General features: G+C 34.1%; 3 protein-coding genes across 3 annotated transcripts in view; 2 read left to right on the top strand and 1 right to left on the bottom strand.

Moving 5' to 3' along the window:
• Positions 1 to 4,128, top strand: part of LOC105320036 (forkhead box protein K2) — a 6,649-nt gene extending 2,521 nt beyond the window's left edge. The window contains exons 4-8 of the mRNA XM_011417797.4: positions 891 to 1,084; positions 1,186 to 1,385; positions 1,648 to 1,863; positions 2,532 to 2,806; positions 3,539 to 4,128. Of these exons, the coding sequence (XP_011416099.2) occupies positions 891 to 1,084; positions 1,186 to 1,385; positions 1,648 to 1,863; positions 2,532 to 2,806; positions 3,539 to 3,679 (1,026 nt within the window). The 3' untranslated portion in view covers positions 3,680 to 4,128. The remainder of the gene's footprint in view (positions 1 to 890; positions 1,085 to 1,185; positions 1,386 to 1,647; positions 1,864 to 2,531; positions 2,807 to 3,538) is intronic.
• Positions 4,129 to 6,374: 2,246 nt separating this feature from the next.
• On the top strand, positions 6,375 to 9,028 carry LOC105320035 (tektin-4). Its single transcript, XM_011417796.4, has 6 exons — positions 6,375 to 7,075; positions 7,203 to 7,273; positions 7,370 to 7,513; positions 7,728 to 7,950; positions 8,064 to 8,218; positions 8,462 to 9,028. The coding sequence occupies exons 1-6, from the start codon at positions 6,527 to 6,529 to the stop codon at positions 8,676 to 8,678; spliced, it is 1,359 nt and encodes a 452-aa protein (XP_011416098.3). The 5' UTR covers positions 6,375 to 6,526; the 3' UTR covers positions 8,679 to 9,028.
• Positions 9,029 to 11,321: 2,293 nt separating this feature from the next.
• LOC105320034 (uncharacterized) lies at positions 11,322 to 18,970 on the bottom strand. The gene is made up of 11 exons (XM_066066824.1): positions 18,880 to 18,970; positions 17,315 to 17,413; positions 16,707 to 16,831; positions 16,096 to 16,188; positions 15,119 to 15,815; positions 14,793 to 14,937; positions 13,942 to 14,050; positions 12,470 to 12,571; positions 12,187 to 12,288; positions 11,729 to 11,903; positions 11,322 to 11,506 (listed from the first exon to the last, which is right to left on the bottom strand). The coding sequence occupies exons 1-11, from the start codon at positions 18,921 to 18,923 to the stop codon at positions 11,401 to 11,403; spliced, it is 1,797 nt and encodes a 598-aa protein (XP_065922896.1). The 5' UTR covers positions 18,924 to 18,970; the 3' UTR covers positions 11,322 to 11,400.
• Between the last annotated feature and the right edge of the window lie 32 nt (positions 18,971 to 19,002).

Here is a 19,002-nt window from a genome sequence, read left to right as displayed (position 1 = left end):
TTAAAATTTATTATGTGTATTCATACATTTTGTAGATGAAATGTTTCGTAAATGTGTTGGCTAAATGACAAATAAAACCAGTCTATGTGTTTCAGTGTATTTTGGAGGTATTAGTCAAACCGTTTGACCCAATTACAACCGTCATATAGTTGGATCTGTTTAACTTTAAAGATAACTGTAGACAAACGGTTTTATGATTATTTTAGCATTAACTTGGCAAAGTTATTAACTAATTACAAGTTACCAACTAATTATAAAATCAGCACCTAAAGTTATAAACATCGGTTGTAATTTTCAGTGCACAGTAGGGGCCTAAGTGGTTGCATCAACCTTATTTATAACGTCTAAAGATAAGACAGTCGCTAGTTATTAATCACAAAAGGGGTTAATTTAGGCTATGAAAATGTCTTTTGAATTAGATAATTATCATTTTATTGCATTAGGGGTTAACTTTCACGATCGTGAAATCAGAATACAGGGCAACTTCAACCTCACTTTCTGAGGAAATTCTGGCGAAGTTACCGACCACAAAGCGATTACTTATATTTACATAAACTTGTATTTAGCCCAAGTAGCCCCCTAGGTTTGTCAATGGGTAGATGTGTCAGATAAAATAACGTTTTCACTGACAGAGACAAGCATTTATTCTCAGCGTTTGTTTACATAGATTCCAAAGTAGAGAAAACCGATAATGATAAGATATGAAAAACCCGGGAAAATAACGATAAAAAAGTTTGATGCGGCGATAATTTTACTGATGCGGCGGTGCCTGAGAAACAAATCATTAATTTTTTTTGGCCTAACAGATTGCTTTTTTTTTTAAATATAAAATTTTATTAACACTAATGTTTCCTATTTCGTTGTCTTTAATTTCATGAATTAATTTTTAGAATTCAATACGTCACAATCTTTCACTGAATCGGTACTTTGTGAAAGTTCCACGCTCCCAGGATGAGCCAGGCAAGGGTTCATTCTGGCGGATAGACCCAGCATCAGAAGCCAAGTTAACAGCGCAGGCATTCAGGAAAAGGCGGCAGAGAGGTGTACCATGCTTTAGAACACCGTTTGGAGGATTATCCACAAGGTACCATGTTAGAAGAGTATTGAATGACTTTTATCATTGTTAGGTTCCTTATCAACAAAATACTTTAGTTTTTACCTATTTATCATTTGCTTGCATTAAAGGTCAGCGCCTGCTTCCCCAAGTCACACAGCTGGAACCTTCACTCCAGACAGTTTATCAAGAGAAAGCAGTCCAATCCCTGAAGGCTTTGAAGGTGATATTCACAGTCAGCATGGAGTAATGACCCATCCCCAGATTTTAACAACACAGCAGGCCGCAGACTTGTATAGAATCAGTCAGTCCGCTCCAGGTTCACCAGCAGGTACGTGTATGTCTGCTTACTTTGTGGGACAGGAACATCAAAACAAAATTGAAATCATTTATCTTGAGATTTGGATTGATTTCTGCTGTTAATGTGAAAAGTAGCTTTATGTACTTTATACTCAGCATTTGAATAATTGCTCTTTGTAAATATGAAAAGTATGTAAAAAAAACCACCTTTATATTTAGCATAAAAATTGTTATTCTGTGTAAATTTGAAAAGTAGGTCTGTATACTTAATTACTTTGTATGGTTGTTTGTAGGCTCTAGAGTGCTATCTCCTGTGACTGTGACAGCCACTTCCTCCCTGAATCCTACCGCCACTTCGGCTATCCATCAGCTGCCTACTGTCATCACCAAGCCAAAAGTCATCATGTCTAACGCCACTCAGGTGGTGCTGAATGGGCCGTCTGCAGTGTCATCTCTTACTAATGGATCACATATGGAGATCAAAAAAGAAATCAATCCTCAGTTACAAGGTATAGTGGAATTTGAAAGGCAAAGAGGGAATATACCTGCTCATAAAAATGTTGAAGGTACTTTCTAATATAAATATTGTCAGATACTGTGGTTTCATTAATATTCAAGGGCATCAATTTTCGTGGATAAAGTGAAAATCACAGTTTCAAGGATACGTAAATTCGTGGCCAATGACCCTATCAATACAAAATGTTAATAAAAATTGCACTCCAATGAACTTTTAATTTTGTGGATCAACTAAACAACGAAATCCACGAAGATTGATATTCAACGAATATTGATGAAACCACAGTATACTGATGTTACATCAAAGAGTCAGAACTAATTTTTGTCAGTCCAAACTTTAAGACAAAGTACGAGCTTGTGCATAATAAGTGCCCAGCAGCAGGTATTAGTATGTGTTTTTATTTGTGACACATGGCTCATTTTCCTCTCATGAGAAATCTAATATAAAAAGTGCATAAAAAATGGGGGTTCTCCACATCTAACAATAGCCATTTTCAAAATAAAAATACTTTTTTATGCATGCTTGACTAAAAATTACTATTGAAACCCCAGCCAAGCTTGATTTAGCATGGCACTTAGGTTATCAGTTATAACCAAATCTCATTTTAATAGCACTGAAAACAGAATATTATTATTTAAGGGAATCTTCTTAACCTTGCAGAGAAAATTCAAGCAGTAGTGTCAGCTGGAGGCCTTAAGCCTGTGACACTCGTTAGAAATCTCACAAGTGGGCAAGGCATGAACATGGGCATCGTACAGCAGCAGCCCGGTCAGCCCATCACTGTGATGTCTGCTGCCCCTCCGGCCCAGACCCAGGCAGCTACCATCCTCAGCCAGCCAGTCACATCTCAAGCAGGGGGGATCACTCTGTTTCCCCAGTCAGCTGTGCAGCTTGTCAGCACTTCTGGTTCTCACGTCCCACAGCAACAGTTGTTGGTAAGCAAACCATTCTTATACTGATGTTTTAGTTAGCTCTATATCGGTGTGTGTTGAGATAATTCATGTAATATGCATTTTGTTGAAAATTTGTTGTTGTACTAATTTGTATTTAAAGCCTAATGCAAATTATGCAATAAACATGTACATGATGGAAGTATTAAACATGTTGAATGGTAGGTAAGAAATAAACATAATATCTATAGAAATCTGTATTTGTAAATAAAGCAAATTTTTTATTATTATTAAAGGAAATTTTTTATTAAAATTCTCAGGGTAAACAAAAATTTATTGACAGAGTTATCACCCTTTTTATGATCTTTTATTAAGGTATAAGGAATCATTCTTCAAGTATAATGTGGTGATCATTTTGGTCGTGGGGGGATCAAATCCTATAAAGCCCAAAGGGCTTTATGATAGATTTATGGTTGTTAAGTGATTACCATAAAACTAGAAATTGAGTTCTAATATGACAATTGTTTGAGATGATGAGGAATAATGTGTATTTATCACTTCATGTAAACTTTTAATAGAAAATAGTGTCATTTCCCTATTGAATATGGCATTAAACATCACATTAGTTTTTTGGGCTTTGCTTGTTGAAATTGATTTTGGTTTGTTGTGATAGTTGTTACCAAAGAAGGATGAATAAATTTTTTTGTGTAAAATTATCAATTTCTGCTTGTTAAAGTAAGTATGTGTAATACTTAATGTCTGAAAATTCTGTTCAAGGTGACTACAATAGCTGGTGTCCCTGTTACCCTCACATCTAAACGGCAAGCTGAGGAATACACAGAAAACAATGGCCACGCTTCAGAGCACACGGAAGCTAAACAGATCAAACTAGAAATTAAGGACGAAACTAAAGAATAGAAAGAAGAGTTTTATCAAATCGGAATATTTTGGATAAGATTTATTACCCATGATTTTTGTCATTTTAGAATGGATTTTAAAATCATGACAATGACATGTTTGAAATCCTGAAGCGTATAATAAACTAAAGTGGAGGTTTTCAGAGATACGAAATAGCAACAGACAATAGCGTTATTTGTGTGAGTGTACATATAAAGTTATTCAATATCTGCACTTGGTATTCAAGTGAGTTATCATGAAATAAATTTGACGGTACTGTGGAGTGGAGGTTCAGAGATATTGTGCGGAACCAGTTTTGTACAGAACCAGCTATAGTGCTCATTTTGTGATTATTTCATAGCCAACATTGCAGATAAGGCAGCTCTGATGCGACCTATTGCTTTCTTCAGATTGAAATTAAAAGTTCTGTCAGCAATCAATATAAAATTAATAATAACAGATACACTATTTGTTATGGTTTTTCTTTTCAATTCTGCATTGTGTGAATTATGTGCAATATGACCACAACAGAATTCAAAATGATAAATGATCCAGAATGAATTATACTTGACTGTAACAGTTTGTTGTAGAATATGGTGGTGTTAGATGTTCTTATAAAATAGCACTGAATCTATTGTTACTCGTCCTAACATCTACTGTTATTGCTTTGTGCATTAAGTGTAATTTTTTTTACTTTCTTTTTGTTCTTGCATTTGTTTTATTGCCATTAAGTGTTAGGATTAAATTTTTAAATTGGCTTGTTATGAAAGATTTTTTTATACATAGTTTTTTTATGAAAATTCAAACGTACATTTTCAAAAAGAACAAAAACAACTGTGCAAAAAGTGGATAATTATTCAATAATTTACCAACACTGTAAAATTGATCTTGATCTGTTTGTTGTAAGAAAAAGTTTTCATATATGAATTTGTTGTTAAAAATGAAAAGAACATTTTTAAATATGGATCTTTTATCCTTTTCCATTGGTGTACCTGGTATATTAAATTGTTGCAACTTGAAATTGTAATTGCTGTTCAGATAAACAAGGTTGTGGTGTCAATCTCAGTTGAAGAACAAAGTTTTCCTTCCATTAAAGATAACTATTGCACAAATATGGGATGTTTATAATGCCATCAACATTTCAAGAAATGTATCAATACAGACATATTGGTCAACTTTTTTTTTTAATAATTAAACACAGTAGTCCTGCATGTCCAAATGACAAACTTATGGGATCATTCATCTATCTCTTTCTCTCTTTTTACATGATTTCATTGTGTATGTCATCAATCATGTTGTATAAGCAGCAGATTTCTGCTGAGAGTATCCTCAGTATGTGAATAAACATACTGTTTTAATCCAGCACTGTGTTTTTGGTATTTCCTATATTCTGACAGTATGAACCATTACTTTTTCACACAAAAGATTGCTTATGACCAAAGGGTTTGCATGATTGTGATTTTGACCCAAGGTTGTTTGTGCAATTCAAGGTCACTGGAAAAATGCATAATTTGTTCACTCTATACCTTTCTTATGGAGAAACACTGGAAGTTTAAATTCCCATAAAGATTGCTTATGACCTGAGGGTCAGTCATGATCTTGACACAAGGTCATTTGTGCAAGAACAAGGCCACTTAAAAAATGCACAGTTCCTGCCTTGGCCATATCTTGTCATTAAAAATTATTTAAAGCTTGACCAAAAATCTGCATGTGACCTGAGAATACAGCATGTCCTGACTGAGCTTTTATCATAAAGATCAAGGTCACAAAAAAGGCGCTGTACAACAAAAATTATATTTGCTTAGCAAGCTGTTTACAGTGCCTCAAGTTCAACCTTGCATAACTATGTACCGGTAAATGAATCAGAGCTTGCTTTGAATACAGAGAGTGAACATGATTTTGTGATATCAAAAATTGGAATTCTTAATATCAGAAAACGGGATTCATTTTCTGATAAAAAAAAATGAGTTTTTGAAATCAAAAAATAGATTTTTTGATATAAAGAATTTTAATATAAAGAATTTTTTATATCAAGAATTAGTTTTTGATATCAATAATTCGAATTATTGATATCAAATATTTATTTTTTGATATCAGAAAATATAACAAAAATATTAAACCAGCACCTCATATAAAACAGCGCCCCATATTTGTGATATAAAAAATAATGTCTGAAAATCGATTTTCTGATTTAAAAAAATAATTTTCTAATATCAGAAATTCGATATCAAAAAAAATCATTTTCTGATATCAGAAAATACCTCGAAAATTATTATAACGGTGCGCCATAAACATGAGAGGTAAAATTTAATTATATTGTACAGATATTATCACATTAATTTTCAATGAATTGATCAATTGCAGATTTCACGAGCAGTTTAAAGTGCAAGGATTGAATCAAAATAATTAAAGTACGGAATATATGTATTGTACGTACATTAGTTTTTCCCCTATTCCATCACACAGTGGTATTTTTCATGACTTCAGTCCAAAGTCATGAAAAATATCATTGTGCGACGGCCAGAGACATAAATAACAGAAAGGGACAGGGAATGGTTTAGCGAAACAGTTATATCATTGTATTAGTTAGTCTTTGCATCCGCTAGATATTGACTACTGCATTTGGATCAGTTAAATTCCCATGAGTAGTTTCTGTACTTGTATTACGAGTTATCGTTCTTATTTTAATAGCCACGTGATCTTCTTGACTACACCGGAAGTCGTGTCTGCCATAGCGACCAACAACAACCAACATTTTATCAAGTTGGTAGTGAGGTAGACTCCTCTAGTTTTTAGTGGAGTTTCTGGTCACACATGTGAGTGTGACACGAGTGTTTAACTATCATAAATTGGAACTGAACAAAAATCATGGCCACAGCAACATTAATGAGCAGGGAAATCCCTCCGGAGAGGCCACAAGTGCAGATCGCCGAAACATCAGGAGGCTCTCGTAATGCTGAGATGGAAATCACTTACACGGGCAACACAGGAAACGATATGGGAATCTCCACGATGGGTTTCAGGGCTTCAAAGTATAACCCTCCGGAGTGGCACGAAACCAATTATTCTAAGTATTATCAATCTTTTGTCGACAGAGATAATGCTGAGAGAATTCGCCATGAATCTAAGAGAACGGCCAGCGAAACAGAGGCTATTACAAACAAAACGCAAACAGAGGTGACAAAGAAGTTGGGAGAGAGAATTCAAGATATTAACTTTTGGAAATTTGAATTAGAAAGAGAAATTCAAGATGTCATCTCTGAAACTGATCTGCTGTTGTCACAGAAGAAAAGATTGGAAAATGCTTTGCGTGCTACAGAAATTCCTCTTCACATAGCCACAGATAACTTGAACTGCCGACAGAGAAGACAAGGTGTAGATTTGGTACAGGATAACGTAGAACTTGGACTACTTAAAGTAAGTTATTAATTTAAACGTTCTAAATGAGAATTGCATAAATATATAATCTTTAAAATCCTTAATCTGACACTTTTGATACAGAGTAATTAATTTGAATACATGTGTACTAAATAATTACTTTCAGGAAGTTGAAATTATCAACAATGTTCAAGATTTGCTCAAGAAAACAATTGACCAGTCCGATAAGCAAATAAAGTGAGTAGTTTGAAAATTCTTGATGTCTTAGCCATTTGTGTGTTTTGTAAAAGAATCCACCAAATACTCACCATACCAATAATTTTTTTTATCAAGGTTAAATAGAAATGCAAAACAAAATCTTGAAATGGACTGGAGTGATAAAAAAGAGGCTCTTGAGATTGATAGCAAATCTGGTGCCCTCAGGAATGAGCATACTGATAAGCAGTTCTACTCTGGTGCAGCCAAGTTTGAGGAGATGTAAGGAATGAATTATCAATCTATCATTCATTATTACCTGAGGTCTAACTTTAAAATACTTGCAAGACCTCACAAATGTAAAACAATGTTGACAGATGAAATACCAATGACTAACAGAAAAACAAGAAGAAAATTTTAGTAAAGCAATTGAAAAAATAAAGTTGTACATGTATTTCCTCTCTGACATCTGAGCAATGGATTAATCTTTTTATAGTCAGTCTACTCCTGAATCCTGGGCCCAGTTTACACATGACAACATCGTCCGAGCAGAGCACGAGAGGATGGCGTCCATTCAGCTGAGACAGCTGATCGATAACATTCTGTCGGACACCTCCAGAGACATGCGAGAGCAGTGTGACACAGTGGATGTCTGCTTCCAGAAACGCCTTGAAGAAATGGAGGATGCTAAATCTAAAATGGAAGAAAATCTCAGAAAGGTATTGTTATCAATATTTCATGGAAGCTTTACCTGTTTACATGTACTCCTCATTCATTCCCCCTAACCTTTTCTGAACTTTATTGCAATTAATAAATCAAAATTTTTTTCCAGATGTGTGATGAAATTTGCCAGATGGAGAAGAACATTGATATGCTTAGGAAGGCAATCAGAGATAAGGAAAATCCAATGAAGGTTTCTCAAACTCGCCTCAACAACCGCACATACAGGCCTGGAGTCGAGCTCTGCCGTGACCCAGTACAATATAAGTAAGGAGGCTTTTCCTGAAATTCAAATTGTTAATGGTTACATCAACAGATGATGCATGCATTTTTTCTGTTTACTAGTATTTTGTCTTTAGATGAATTCAGCATGTTAAATGAAGAGAGTTATATTCTAAATTTCTCCTTGATCTATATCACTGTAAAGAATAACAACAAAATGATGCATTGTATAAATATTATATGTATTTGATTTATCAGGCAAAATTTAACAACATTTTGATTTTTCAGATTGGTGGGTGAGGTGAATGAAATTGCTCAGTCTATTGATGCTCTAACCGAACAACTGAACAATGCCGAGAACTCCCGAAAGGACCTCCAGGATAACAGGATGGCTCTGGAGAAGGAAATTGCCTGCAAGAAGAACAGTATATTCATTGATAGAGACAAGTGTGTCAGTGTGCGCACTAGGTACCCTACCACTCTCAAGCTGCAGGGATACCAGTAACCGTCCAGATTGCCCCCTTTTAGACTTTATATCTCACTGCTTCTGTCTGTCTGTTTAGATCTGTTGCCAGATCAAAGCTTGCACTGCACGTCCATTAATGTACTGTTGTGAAACTTTTTTAAAATTTCTAATCTTATTGACATAATATTTACCATCATGGGATTGTAAATCATGCCTCATCAAGCAAGTTTGCAGAATCTACTAGATCTATCAAGTATTTTACAAAGGGGATCAATTATTCTTGGATTTTTCCTTGCCCTTTGTACATTAAATTATATGTGTGATATTGAGTACAGTATTTTGTAAATAAAGGTATATGTGAAGATTATGAAAACAAACTGGTTATTTTTTTTATTCACTTGTTTGTTCATCATCCAGTATGGATTTTCACATAAAAAGTACTGGCCTGGTAAGCAAGAAAGAAAAATTGCACAGCTTTTGGACATGTTTTTATCTGGAATATATAACCAAGTTTTTCTTTAACACAGTTCTTAAGTCGTCAGTGTTTGATCAGTTACAATGTATATCTTATACCTCTTTAAGCCATTCAAATTGAATCATTACATTTTGAAAGATGAAGTCTCATAACTGTGATGGGGTGTGAAAACAAATTGAGTTGTGCACACTTCCATATGGAATGTAAATATAAGAGATCATAATACATTGTACAATAACATTCTCAAAGTGAAAATAATTTAATGGGGTATCATCAAAAATTCATCTGGCTAATAAAACACAATAAAGCCAAAACATTAAGATTAACAACCAGAAGCTCCAATTTCATAACAAGTCTTCTTAAATGAATAAATACATCTTGAAGGTGAACCCATGTATATGTAGTTCAATAAAAATGCTAATCCAGAGTCCAATGGTGGACATTCTAACTATACTAATGTAGTTGCCATAATCTTGACAGTCATCCACATATCTTGAAAACTACAGCTTTGCAGCCAAAGGACAAAGGATAGCTATAGCTGCATATTTACTGGTATACCCAAGAGATATAGAATTACCCCAACATTTTTTATTGTTTTGCCTCGGACTGGAATGTCTCGACGTCATTGGATGAATAGCGTCACATGATTGCCTTATAATATTACTTATTAGGTTTGTTACTGACTGTTTACAGAAATTTGTGGGGTCGGTAAAGTTTATAGAAGGCGAGGCGGAGCCGAGCCTTCTATGGACTTTACCGACCCCACAAATTTCTGGAATAAGTCAGTAACAAACCTAATAAGTGTTTTGTTTTGTCGAGGACCCTAAATTTGATATGTAAACAACAAAAGATAATATATACCAATTAAATTCATAGGCTTATTATCTAATTCTGTACCTTTCTCGTCAGTCGTCTGTGCAAAACTGGATGCCATTGTATATAGGATCGTTTTATTACGTCACGGGCAAAAGGGGAGTCACTCTAAATATTTTGGGGCTTAAAAATTAAAGGTATGGTTGAACGTTTGTGTTAAAAATAAGCTCAAATAACGTTACGTCCACCATGTTGCCGTTTAAATTTTGACGCCCGCCGTGTAAAGAAATTTATAAGGCAATCACGTGACGCGATTCATCCAATGACGTCGAGACATTCTAGTTCGAGGCAAAACAAATTTCTTTATACGGCGAGCGTCAAAATTTATACGGCAACATGGCGGACGTAACGTTATTTAAGCTGATTTTTTACACAAATGTTCAACCATACCTTTGATTTTTAAGCCCCAAAATATTAAGAGTGACCCCCCTTTGCTCGTGACATAATATTATGATCCTACAATATGGCATCCAGGTTTGCACAGATGACTGACGAGAAAGGTGAAAAATTAGAGAATTAAGCAATGAATTTTAATATTATGTATTATCTTCTGTTTGTTTACATATCAAACTTTAGGTCCTCGACAAAACAAAACACTTATTAGGTTTGTTACTGACTGTGTAAAGAAATTTGTGAGATCGGTAAAGTCCATAGAAGGCTCGGCTCCGCCTCGCCTTCTATGGACTTTACCGACCCCACAAATTTCTGTACACAGTCAGTTACAAACCTAATAAGTAATAATATCTTCATATTCCAACCAAGTCCATGCAATTATACTGATGTCTATAGTTTAAATGAGATGTAATCAGGGATGTACAAAAAGTGTGTAAATTCCATAGTGAGGTGAAACATCACAGCCTAATGTACCAAAGATTGATCTTCTTTGAAGTAGATCATTTTTTTATGATCTTAAATCTGAACACATATTTCTCTTTCATCTCCACTATTACTACAACCCCTATAAAATCCACAGACCTCTTAAAAGTTTAAATTATTTCGCTGTAGAGGTCTCGCCTGTGTAGACGTACATCTTGCGTCACTGTGTTACTCAGTCGCGATGAAATTATCAAATTTTACACACTTTTTCCAAGCCAGGAGAATACTTACATGAAATAAACAGGAAAAGACATAATTTACAAACAGAAAATACACATGAAACAAGATATATATGCACAAAATCTCAAACCACAAAAGGAATACATGTACTACTTGTCAACCACAAATTTCAGGTGTGCAACCGGGTGAAATGAAATCGAAGGGTTTATATACCTGCGTGACAGTGCCTATTTATGAGCAGTGTTCAGCTTTAAGACAGAGTAACAACAGAGAAAGAGTGTAAGAAAATAAATTTTATTGATAACATATCCATATAAAAGCTGATGATAAATAGATACATGTATATAACCGGTCATATTAATCTGAGGAGTCTTTGTCTGTCTCCACGGTATCCACAACAATCACTGGGTAGGTTTTGGAGTTGGTCATGAAACAGAGAGTCCTCAACAATTGGAGGTAATCACTGAAAAAAGATGATGCTTGTACTATAATACTCCCTAGTACAAATTCAATACTATATATGTAGTAAATTCTTAAAAAGATATCGCATATCATTAGACAAAAAGTTAATGTTCTCTCTAGTAAATTGATTGCTGGCAAAACCACAACAAATGCAATTATTGACAATCTTTTGGTTTAGTACTTAACCTTGTAAGGAATGCGTTAGAGATTGGGCCTGAATTACCTGGCTGAGAGTCCTGGGGACTCCATTTGTTTGGTTATGACTGAGATGATGGACTGCTGTAGTAAACAGACCAAGTGTTGGTACTGAATCTGGAACATCAGGTGTATATAGCGCTCCAGCTGTTTTGTTGACCTGTACTGTACTCGAGAATTCAGCTCAGGTAAAACACATTCACCTGTAATCAGATAGATATAGCCTGTGTCAGTGTTCTAAAATTTGATACATGTACATGTACTTAAATATCATCATTTCAGCACATGGTACATAAAGTCAATTGCTAGTAACTTATATACTAGCATTTGTGCTGTGGACAATACCAGTGAGGAAGTTGTTTACTATGGTTTACTATAGCAGTTACCCAAAGGTTTGCAACAGTAAAAATATAAGACTTACAGTAAGCCCTATCAGCCTAAGAAAAAGGATGAAAACCATCAAATGGAGAAACAAAATAGACTTACTAGAAAATGGAGACCACATCATATCTGACCTGGTGGTGGGAGGTGGAGGATTCCATTTAGGCTCTCTGTGAGCTTGGCACAATGCCAGCTCATTGATGCAATCTGAAAACAATAAAGATATATCATTACCGGTATTATATTGTACTTCTAAGATATATCATCACAATAAGAATATTCAAATACATTCACAAGGAAACCTTGAAGACTGCATCATTTCTGTGTATCTCTGATTACTGACTTTTAAACATCAAACTTGTTTATATAAACATTCAATAAATCATACCAATATCTTCAGAATCCCATTCTTCTTGAAGTTGATAAAATCTTGTTAAGACTGTTTCCAGTATATTCTTTGTCCTCAAAACTTCATACACAGGCGTTTCATCTGAAAACAGGTGGGCCAATACATGTGTATGTTACAATAATTGCAATAATGAAAACCACCTCCTTACCATTTTTACAACCAAATGATAATGGTAAAAAATGACAACAGTAAAAAAGTAGACATCATTGAGATGGGGACCATCTCAAAGGGTCCCCTCTTAAATACAGGACATAAACATGAAATAATTTAGAGGACTTTGCTTGACCTTATCCTCTGACTTAAAAGTTTAGTTTTAGATTATGACACATCCTATATTAATCAGGTATTGTATGGATGTAGTATAAGGTAGATACAACCAAGAGGAAAACATCTAAGTTCTAGAAAAGTAGTTTGTACAAAGGTCTATAAAGTCCGAGCAAGATATGGTCAAAGGGAGAAAATTAAGGTCCAAAACTGGATGTCATAGGTATATGTTATGATGTTGGCCAATGACCTAAAAATTTGGTTCAAGGTCACTGCATACCCTTTATCCATAAGCACTACTTACGTGAAATATGAGCAAGATATGATAAAAGGTAAATAATATATGGTCTAGACAAGGACTCCTCAAAGAGTTCTCATATGACCTTGACCTTTGACCTACGATTCAAGGTAACTGCAAATCCTTTATCCTGAGACTCATGTATGAAATACTCTAGATTCCATATTTCATGCAAATACGCGTACTTAATTCTGTGATTCAACCATTTTGCATCAAATCGCTAGTTTATCACAGTTTCATTTAGCGGTAAAGTACATCTGTCCGTAAAATAAAGGTGAGATTTAAAAATCTCAGAGATGTGCTTCTTGTGACTTTACGTGAATAGTAATTCCTCACGGTTACCAGTTATAAGAAAGCTACAGTAGATTGGGCAAAAGAAGAGAATAAATAGTCCAGACAAGGATTTTACACACAAATCTGCTATTACCTTAAACTTTGACCCAGACAGTTGGTTTAAGGTTCATCCCATCACCAATAAAACAGTAGAACATTTTTTATCAATACCACAGAAGGGCAATAACTCGAAACTGGAAATCATGTTAATGTATTTGGTCTGTTTTGGTAGAAAATTCTTTTTAAAATCATTAAAATTGAAATAATAAATATGAAGTAATTGTGTAGAATATAAAAGAAATATCTCAATTTCCCAAATTACATACTTTAAATCATTGCTGTTAACATACCAATCTTAATAGGATAAAACTTAGTACATGTACTTTGAGAATGCTGAACAGAATGTTCACTAAATAAACAGCGTGGTGCAATAATTTACATCCGGAAATTCAACCTGAGTCATCTATGTTCAATGGTATTAATGATCACGGTTTGCAAGATGTTAATGATTAAAATGTTTTACATTTTTAGTGATGTAAAAAAAATTAATATTTACCCATGGATATGCCATCTGTCAGTCCTTCCAACATCTTCCCCAGGTTCCTGTACTCATGTTCCACCCTCTGAGCTGCCAGGGCTGATTTATATCCCGGATCTTGCTCAAACTGAACAAACAAACCATCACAAACTGTACATCAATTGTAGATTTTCATATTTGTTAAATTTATCATTTTTGTATGCAATCTGTCATACTCAAAAGGTTCCAGTTAAAATACATATATGTACATGATAGCTGTCTATGAAAAACTGTCATGGTAATAAATACTAAGGCTTATGTTCCTTTATTCATTTACAGTACATATATATTTATCTGTTAAAGTTTGACTTTAGATGTTCTCTCTTTATCTTTAAATATAAACAGAATAAACAGATACTTTACACTTCAATGTACATGTGTGTATTATGTTTTCAAATTTCAAGTCAAACAATTTTATGTCAATAAGGTACCGTTATATAAATAGTGCCTGTTTGGGAGGGTAACAGTTGAAATTGACAACCCAAGAAAACCACTGTCAACCGACGTGAAGCGGAGGTTGACAATGGTTTTCGAGGGGTGTCAATTTCAACTGTTATCCTCCCAAACAGGCACTATTCATTTTATTATACTGAACGTCTTAATATTAGAGAAAATTTTACTGCTTTTATATAGAAATGGCGTGAATTCTACAGCAAACCGTACGTGCATGTAAGAATTCGTTGTGTTACCCGTTGCCAAGTGTGTTGCTAACGCTGAGGGTAATAGAACGGATTATCAACTGTGTCTAAACCAATCAGATTTCAGTATTTAACATGAAAGTATAATAATACTGTATATACAAGACCTCCCATCCCTGGAACTCTCCTTACCAGTCTCTCCACTGATTCAATGAAGTCCTGTCCAGACTTGGTAGAATCCACCTTTTTTGTGACTCTAACGACCGATAATTTCTGTCTCAGTCTGTGGTTCACGGACACTAGCTTTCTCAGCTTCGATGGTATCTCAACTTGGCTCCTAAAAAATGGACATTCTGACAGTTATTATGCTTTTTCTTTGATGACAAGAAAGTGTTTTAGTATACTACACATGTCCTTCATTTATCATTCTATATATGGTAATTTACTGATTGATCAGTCACAAAGGTCAAGGTTAAAAGAGATTGTGCTTCAAAAGTTCTATCTATATGTGTACTCACCCATCTCTGTACAAGTTAAATCTGTTATCTTTCTTAGGCTCAGTATTTGTTGCCCTAACATCCCTGTCATTACAATTTTTTTCTACATTTGTAGATTTGGAGTCAATGTGACAAGCCTGAGTGGTGTGTGAATCATGCTTCTGTACATGACTGGCCGAAGCTGACCGAGGTGAAACATCATCAGCATCACTATGGTTACGTTGGTTTGTCTCCAGCCTAGTCGAGTCTTCACAGACTGGGTCAGGACTGTTGCTCTGGCTAGCTGACTTGACCTTGTCATTGACAGCAGGTGCTGTCTTCTCAGTGACAGTAGGAGCTCTCTGGTCAGTGACAGCAGGTGCCCTGGTTGTGGATCTTGTTCCAACCCTCCCTACATGCCCTCTCCCTACTAACTTCTTATTCTTTGTTCCTCTGATCATTGCTTCTTGATTTGTGGAGTTTTTCGGAAATGACAGACCAGGATTTGTTTGAAAAGGAGCCTTGATGTGACTTTTGTTTGATGGTGGTGCAGGATTTCTGCTAAATTTTCTGCTTTGTGCATTTGATTTCTCAGAAGGCTTTTTGATAGAAGTTTTAGATGAGGAATTCATTATTTCATTAGACAAAACACTTTTTGCTTTTTCATTTTCATCTATCTTCAGCTCTTTCTTTTGGGAAGATGGAGCAACAGTCCTTGAGTAACTTTTAGGACAATCCTCTGTCTGAATACGAAGAAAATAATTCAATAAATTGTTTATGTTCAATTCCAATGCAACATGGACCTTCTTTTGTTGTAAAAAAAATGTGTTGTTTAGATTGCAGTCAGCATCACATGCAGTATATCTCTGTCATTTAATTTAATAATTGCCTTTATGTCTTACCATAATCAATTAAATTACTAGAGCACTTAGATAAACATTTTTTGCCTATATACCATGTATACTCCCTGAAAAATTTCAAACACAGTTTGAATCATTTTGATATGGTTTAATATCAACTTGCCTTCTTTTGCAATGTCCTTGCTTTTTGAGCTTTTGCAAGAAGTTTTTCCATGGCATTAAGTGCCTCTCTCTCAGCTGGTGTTAAACTTTCTAAAATGTTTGCATGTGATAATTACACAAATACATATAAATCATTTTTTTTTCAATCTATCTAAAAGGGTGCCCTTCATCATGTAAACTTTTACAAAATAACCTGAAGAGCAGAATGCAGTCCAATATGTGTACATGCAGGTTGTTTAAAAAACTTAGAAATTGCATTCTCTATCTTTGGGTAAATTAAAAAAGCTGATTGTGCACATATATGCAAGAAAAAATATTTATCCTTAAATCCATTAATAAAACTCTTCCACTCAAAACACTTTTTTTTCAAATGATATACATGTACTGGGCATACAGATTACAGAGCCAGGTTCATGTACATGTATAGTCTAAAAATTGTACATGTATACTCTTAATTCACCTGTAGGACTTTCTACAGGATTGCTACTTTAATCACCTGTAGGACTTTCTTTAGGACTAAGGATTACTACTTTATTTACCTTAGGACTTTCTTTAGGATTATTACTTTATTTACCTGTAGAATTTTAAAAGATTACTACTTTAGTTACCCGCAGGACTTTCTATAAGATTACTACTTTCCATCTGTTCATCACATCTTTTTCTTTCATCAGATAAACACTTGTCATCATTTATTGGTGCTTTGATATTATTGCTTCCTTTGCCGTTTTTTGGCCTGTCAAAAATATACATTACATTTAATAGTGTAAGTAAGTAATTTATTCATAGTGACATGTGTATACATTTCCAATTGTAATATCAACAACTGTAAGCATAGATTTAACACCCGGCCCATCAGGTCTATATGCCCCTTTAAACACATTATGCATGAAAAAGAAAAGAAAATAACACAGCATCAAGTGATAAACAAAGATTTGAGAGAAAATATGCATGTATAAGTATAAAGCTTCAAGTCATATAATACAGTATGTGTTAATTTTCTGAACAATAAAGATTAATTGTCTACATGTACAAGAATGATATAAGTATCCGGCAACATGCCGAGGATAATTTGAATTATTATTGAAAGTACAATTAGTGAATCTGTGTCTATAAAATTCTACAATAGTAATTGATTAATGTGTAATTAGTAATTCAAAAAAGGGTTCTGATATTTGATTGAATCTGATTATATAAAATTTATATACTTAAAAATTACCATGGCTTAAAGAGTAGCTGTAACTGTGAACAATCACATTCAAGTTTCTTAATCTTTTTTTCAACATCCTTTTCTAGTGTTTTTAAGTACTGACAAATGCTGAAAAAAAGAAAAACACTGATATTATTAAACAGTATCAACAAATGGTACAGGTGTACAAGTTTCCTAATTTAATAAATTTGAGAACTGGGTTTTTAGAAAATCTTGCAAAATCTGTCATTGTACTAATTATAGTAAAAACTGAAGTACCTGGTAAATATATGATCCTTCAATAATGCATGAGATCTCTCTAAATTGGACTGCAGACTTATCAATTATTTGCAGACTTATCAATTATTTGCAGACTAATCAATTATTTAAAATTTACATCAAATTTAAAGAGTCTTAGATGTTCATAATCATATCATTTATTTCAGAGTGGAAAAAATGTTTAATAAATTACAGTTTATTTTGATTAATTCATTATGATTTCATCAATTTTAGAAGGTTTTCTTAAAACCCAGGTATAGATTTTCAAGAAATAATAAAGTACATTCACTTCAGTACTTTTATTTTAATTTGATGTTCTAAAAATATGGAACAAATGGTATGTAATATTTACTCCAATGCTCGGTTAGTATGTAATATTACTTTTTACCATGATATAAAAGTAGATAAATAAACCTACTTCATGTAGGTAAAAACCTTTGTAGGTAATTCACATTCTCTCACCAGAGGTCGTGCTATACACAAGCTTCGCTTACACCTCTGTCAACGCCCGATGTACAAGATTCTTGTACAAACTTAAACGATGGGCAAAATGTAATAAAAATCTATGTAATTATTCCTTTTGTCTATGAATATGATTATGAATAATTAAAATTATTTCTTTAATGCCGTTATTTATTTTTATTTCAACGTTACTGGAGGAACTATTTTGCGGAGGTAAACATTAAAATATGATCACATGATCTAGTTTGACAGAAGTTTGAAAAATCAGTTTCTGTACACTACCGATTCATCGATGATTTTACATAAATCAGCAGCAATGTCATCTCCTGTGATGTTTTTAAACGTGTCCTCAAAGTCATTGCCCGTCCATGACTTCCCTTCACGCTGATTGTACAGAAGAAGCGAATCAACAATGCCATGTGCTCGCCATGCTTGTTTTGATCATGTGACAGACTATTTTTCCGGCGTTGACAGAGGTATAAGCGAAGCTTGTGTAGCACGATCTCTGGTGAGAGAATGGGTAATTCAAGCTATAAATTCAAGTAACTATAAGTACTGGACCTGAGAATTTTGTACAAAGAGAAATCTTACAATTTTTGCCTTGCATCAAATTCAACTGATATTTGCTAATGGGTCTGGGTTTTTTTTTTCAAAAAAGAAGATAAAAATTATCAAAAAGTGATGGAACGGAAACGAGGCAGACTGTATCCTTTTAAAATACATCTTGGATTCTACAACAAATTCTTAACTTTCGTGTCTCTTTCTTAAATGAATAAGTCAATAGCAAATGCAAGTAAAATGGATATATTTCGATGAGCTCGACAACCAATCGATATCATTTTTTAGTTTCTTACTGTTCAGTAGATGATAAACATTGCAAATCCAAGGAAGTCGCCATTTTTAAAGGAGAAGATGCAAATAGTTTTTACGGAGAATATTCGAACAAAAAATAAAATATCTTTTAAAATTCTTTTTTT

Source organism: Magallana gigas, chromosome 7 (assembly GCF_963853765.1).
Source record: "Magallana gigas chromosome 7, xbMagGiga1.1, whole genome shotgun sequence".
In the NCBI taxonomy this organism is placed as follows: Eukaryota; Metazoa; Mollusca; class Bivalvia; order Ostreida; family Ostreidae; genus Magallana; species Magallana gigas.
Note: the sequence above shows the minus strand (reverse complement) of the source record. Positions and strands in the feature narration are given on the sequence as shown.

Excerpts from the sequence above, each read along its gene's own strand:
- LOC105320035 (XM_011417796.4), top strand. The coding sequence starts at position 6,527 with ATGGCCACAGCAACATTAATGAGCAGGGAAATCCCTCCGGAGAGGCCA. Across the intron at positions 7,274-7,369 it reads CAGTCCGATAAGCAAATAAA|GTTAAATAGAAATGCAAAAC; the intron begins GTGAGTAGTTTG and ends TTTTTTATCAAG. Across the intron at positions 7,514-7,727 it reads GCAGCCAAGTTTGAGGAGAT|TCAGTCTACTCCTGAATCCT; the intron begins GTAAGGAATGAA and ends ATCTTTTTATAG.
- LOC105320034 (XM_066066824.1), bottom strand. The coding sequence starts at position 18,923 with ATGGCGACTTCCTTGGATTTGCAATGTTTATCATCTACTGAACA. Across the intron at positions 14,938-15,118 it reads TTTAACTTGTACAGAGATGG|GAGCCAAGTTGAGATACCAT; the intron begins GTGAGTACACAT and ends TCCATTTTTTAG. Across the intron at positions 12,289-12,469 it reads ATGGGATTCTGAAGATATTG|ATTGCATCAATGAGCTGGCA; the intron begins GTATGATTTATT and ends TATTGTTTTCAG.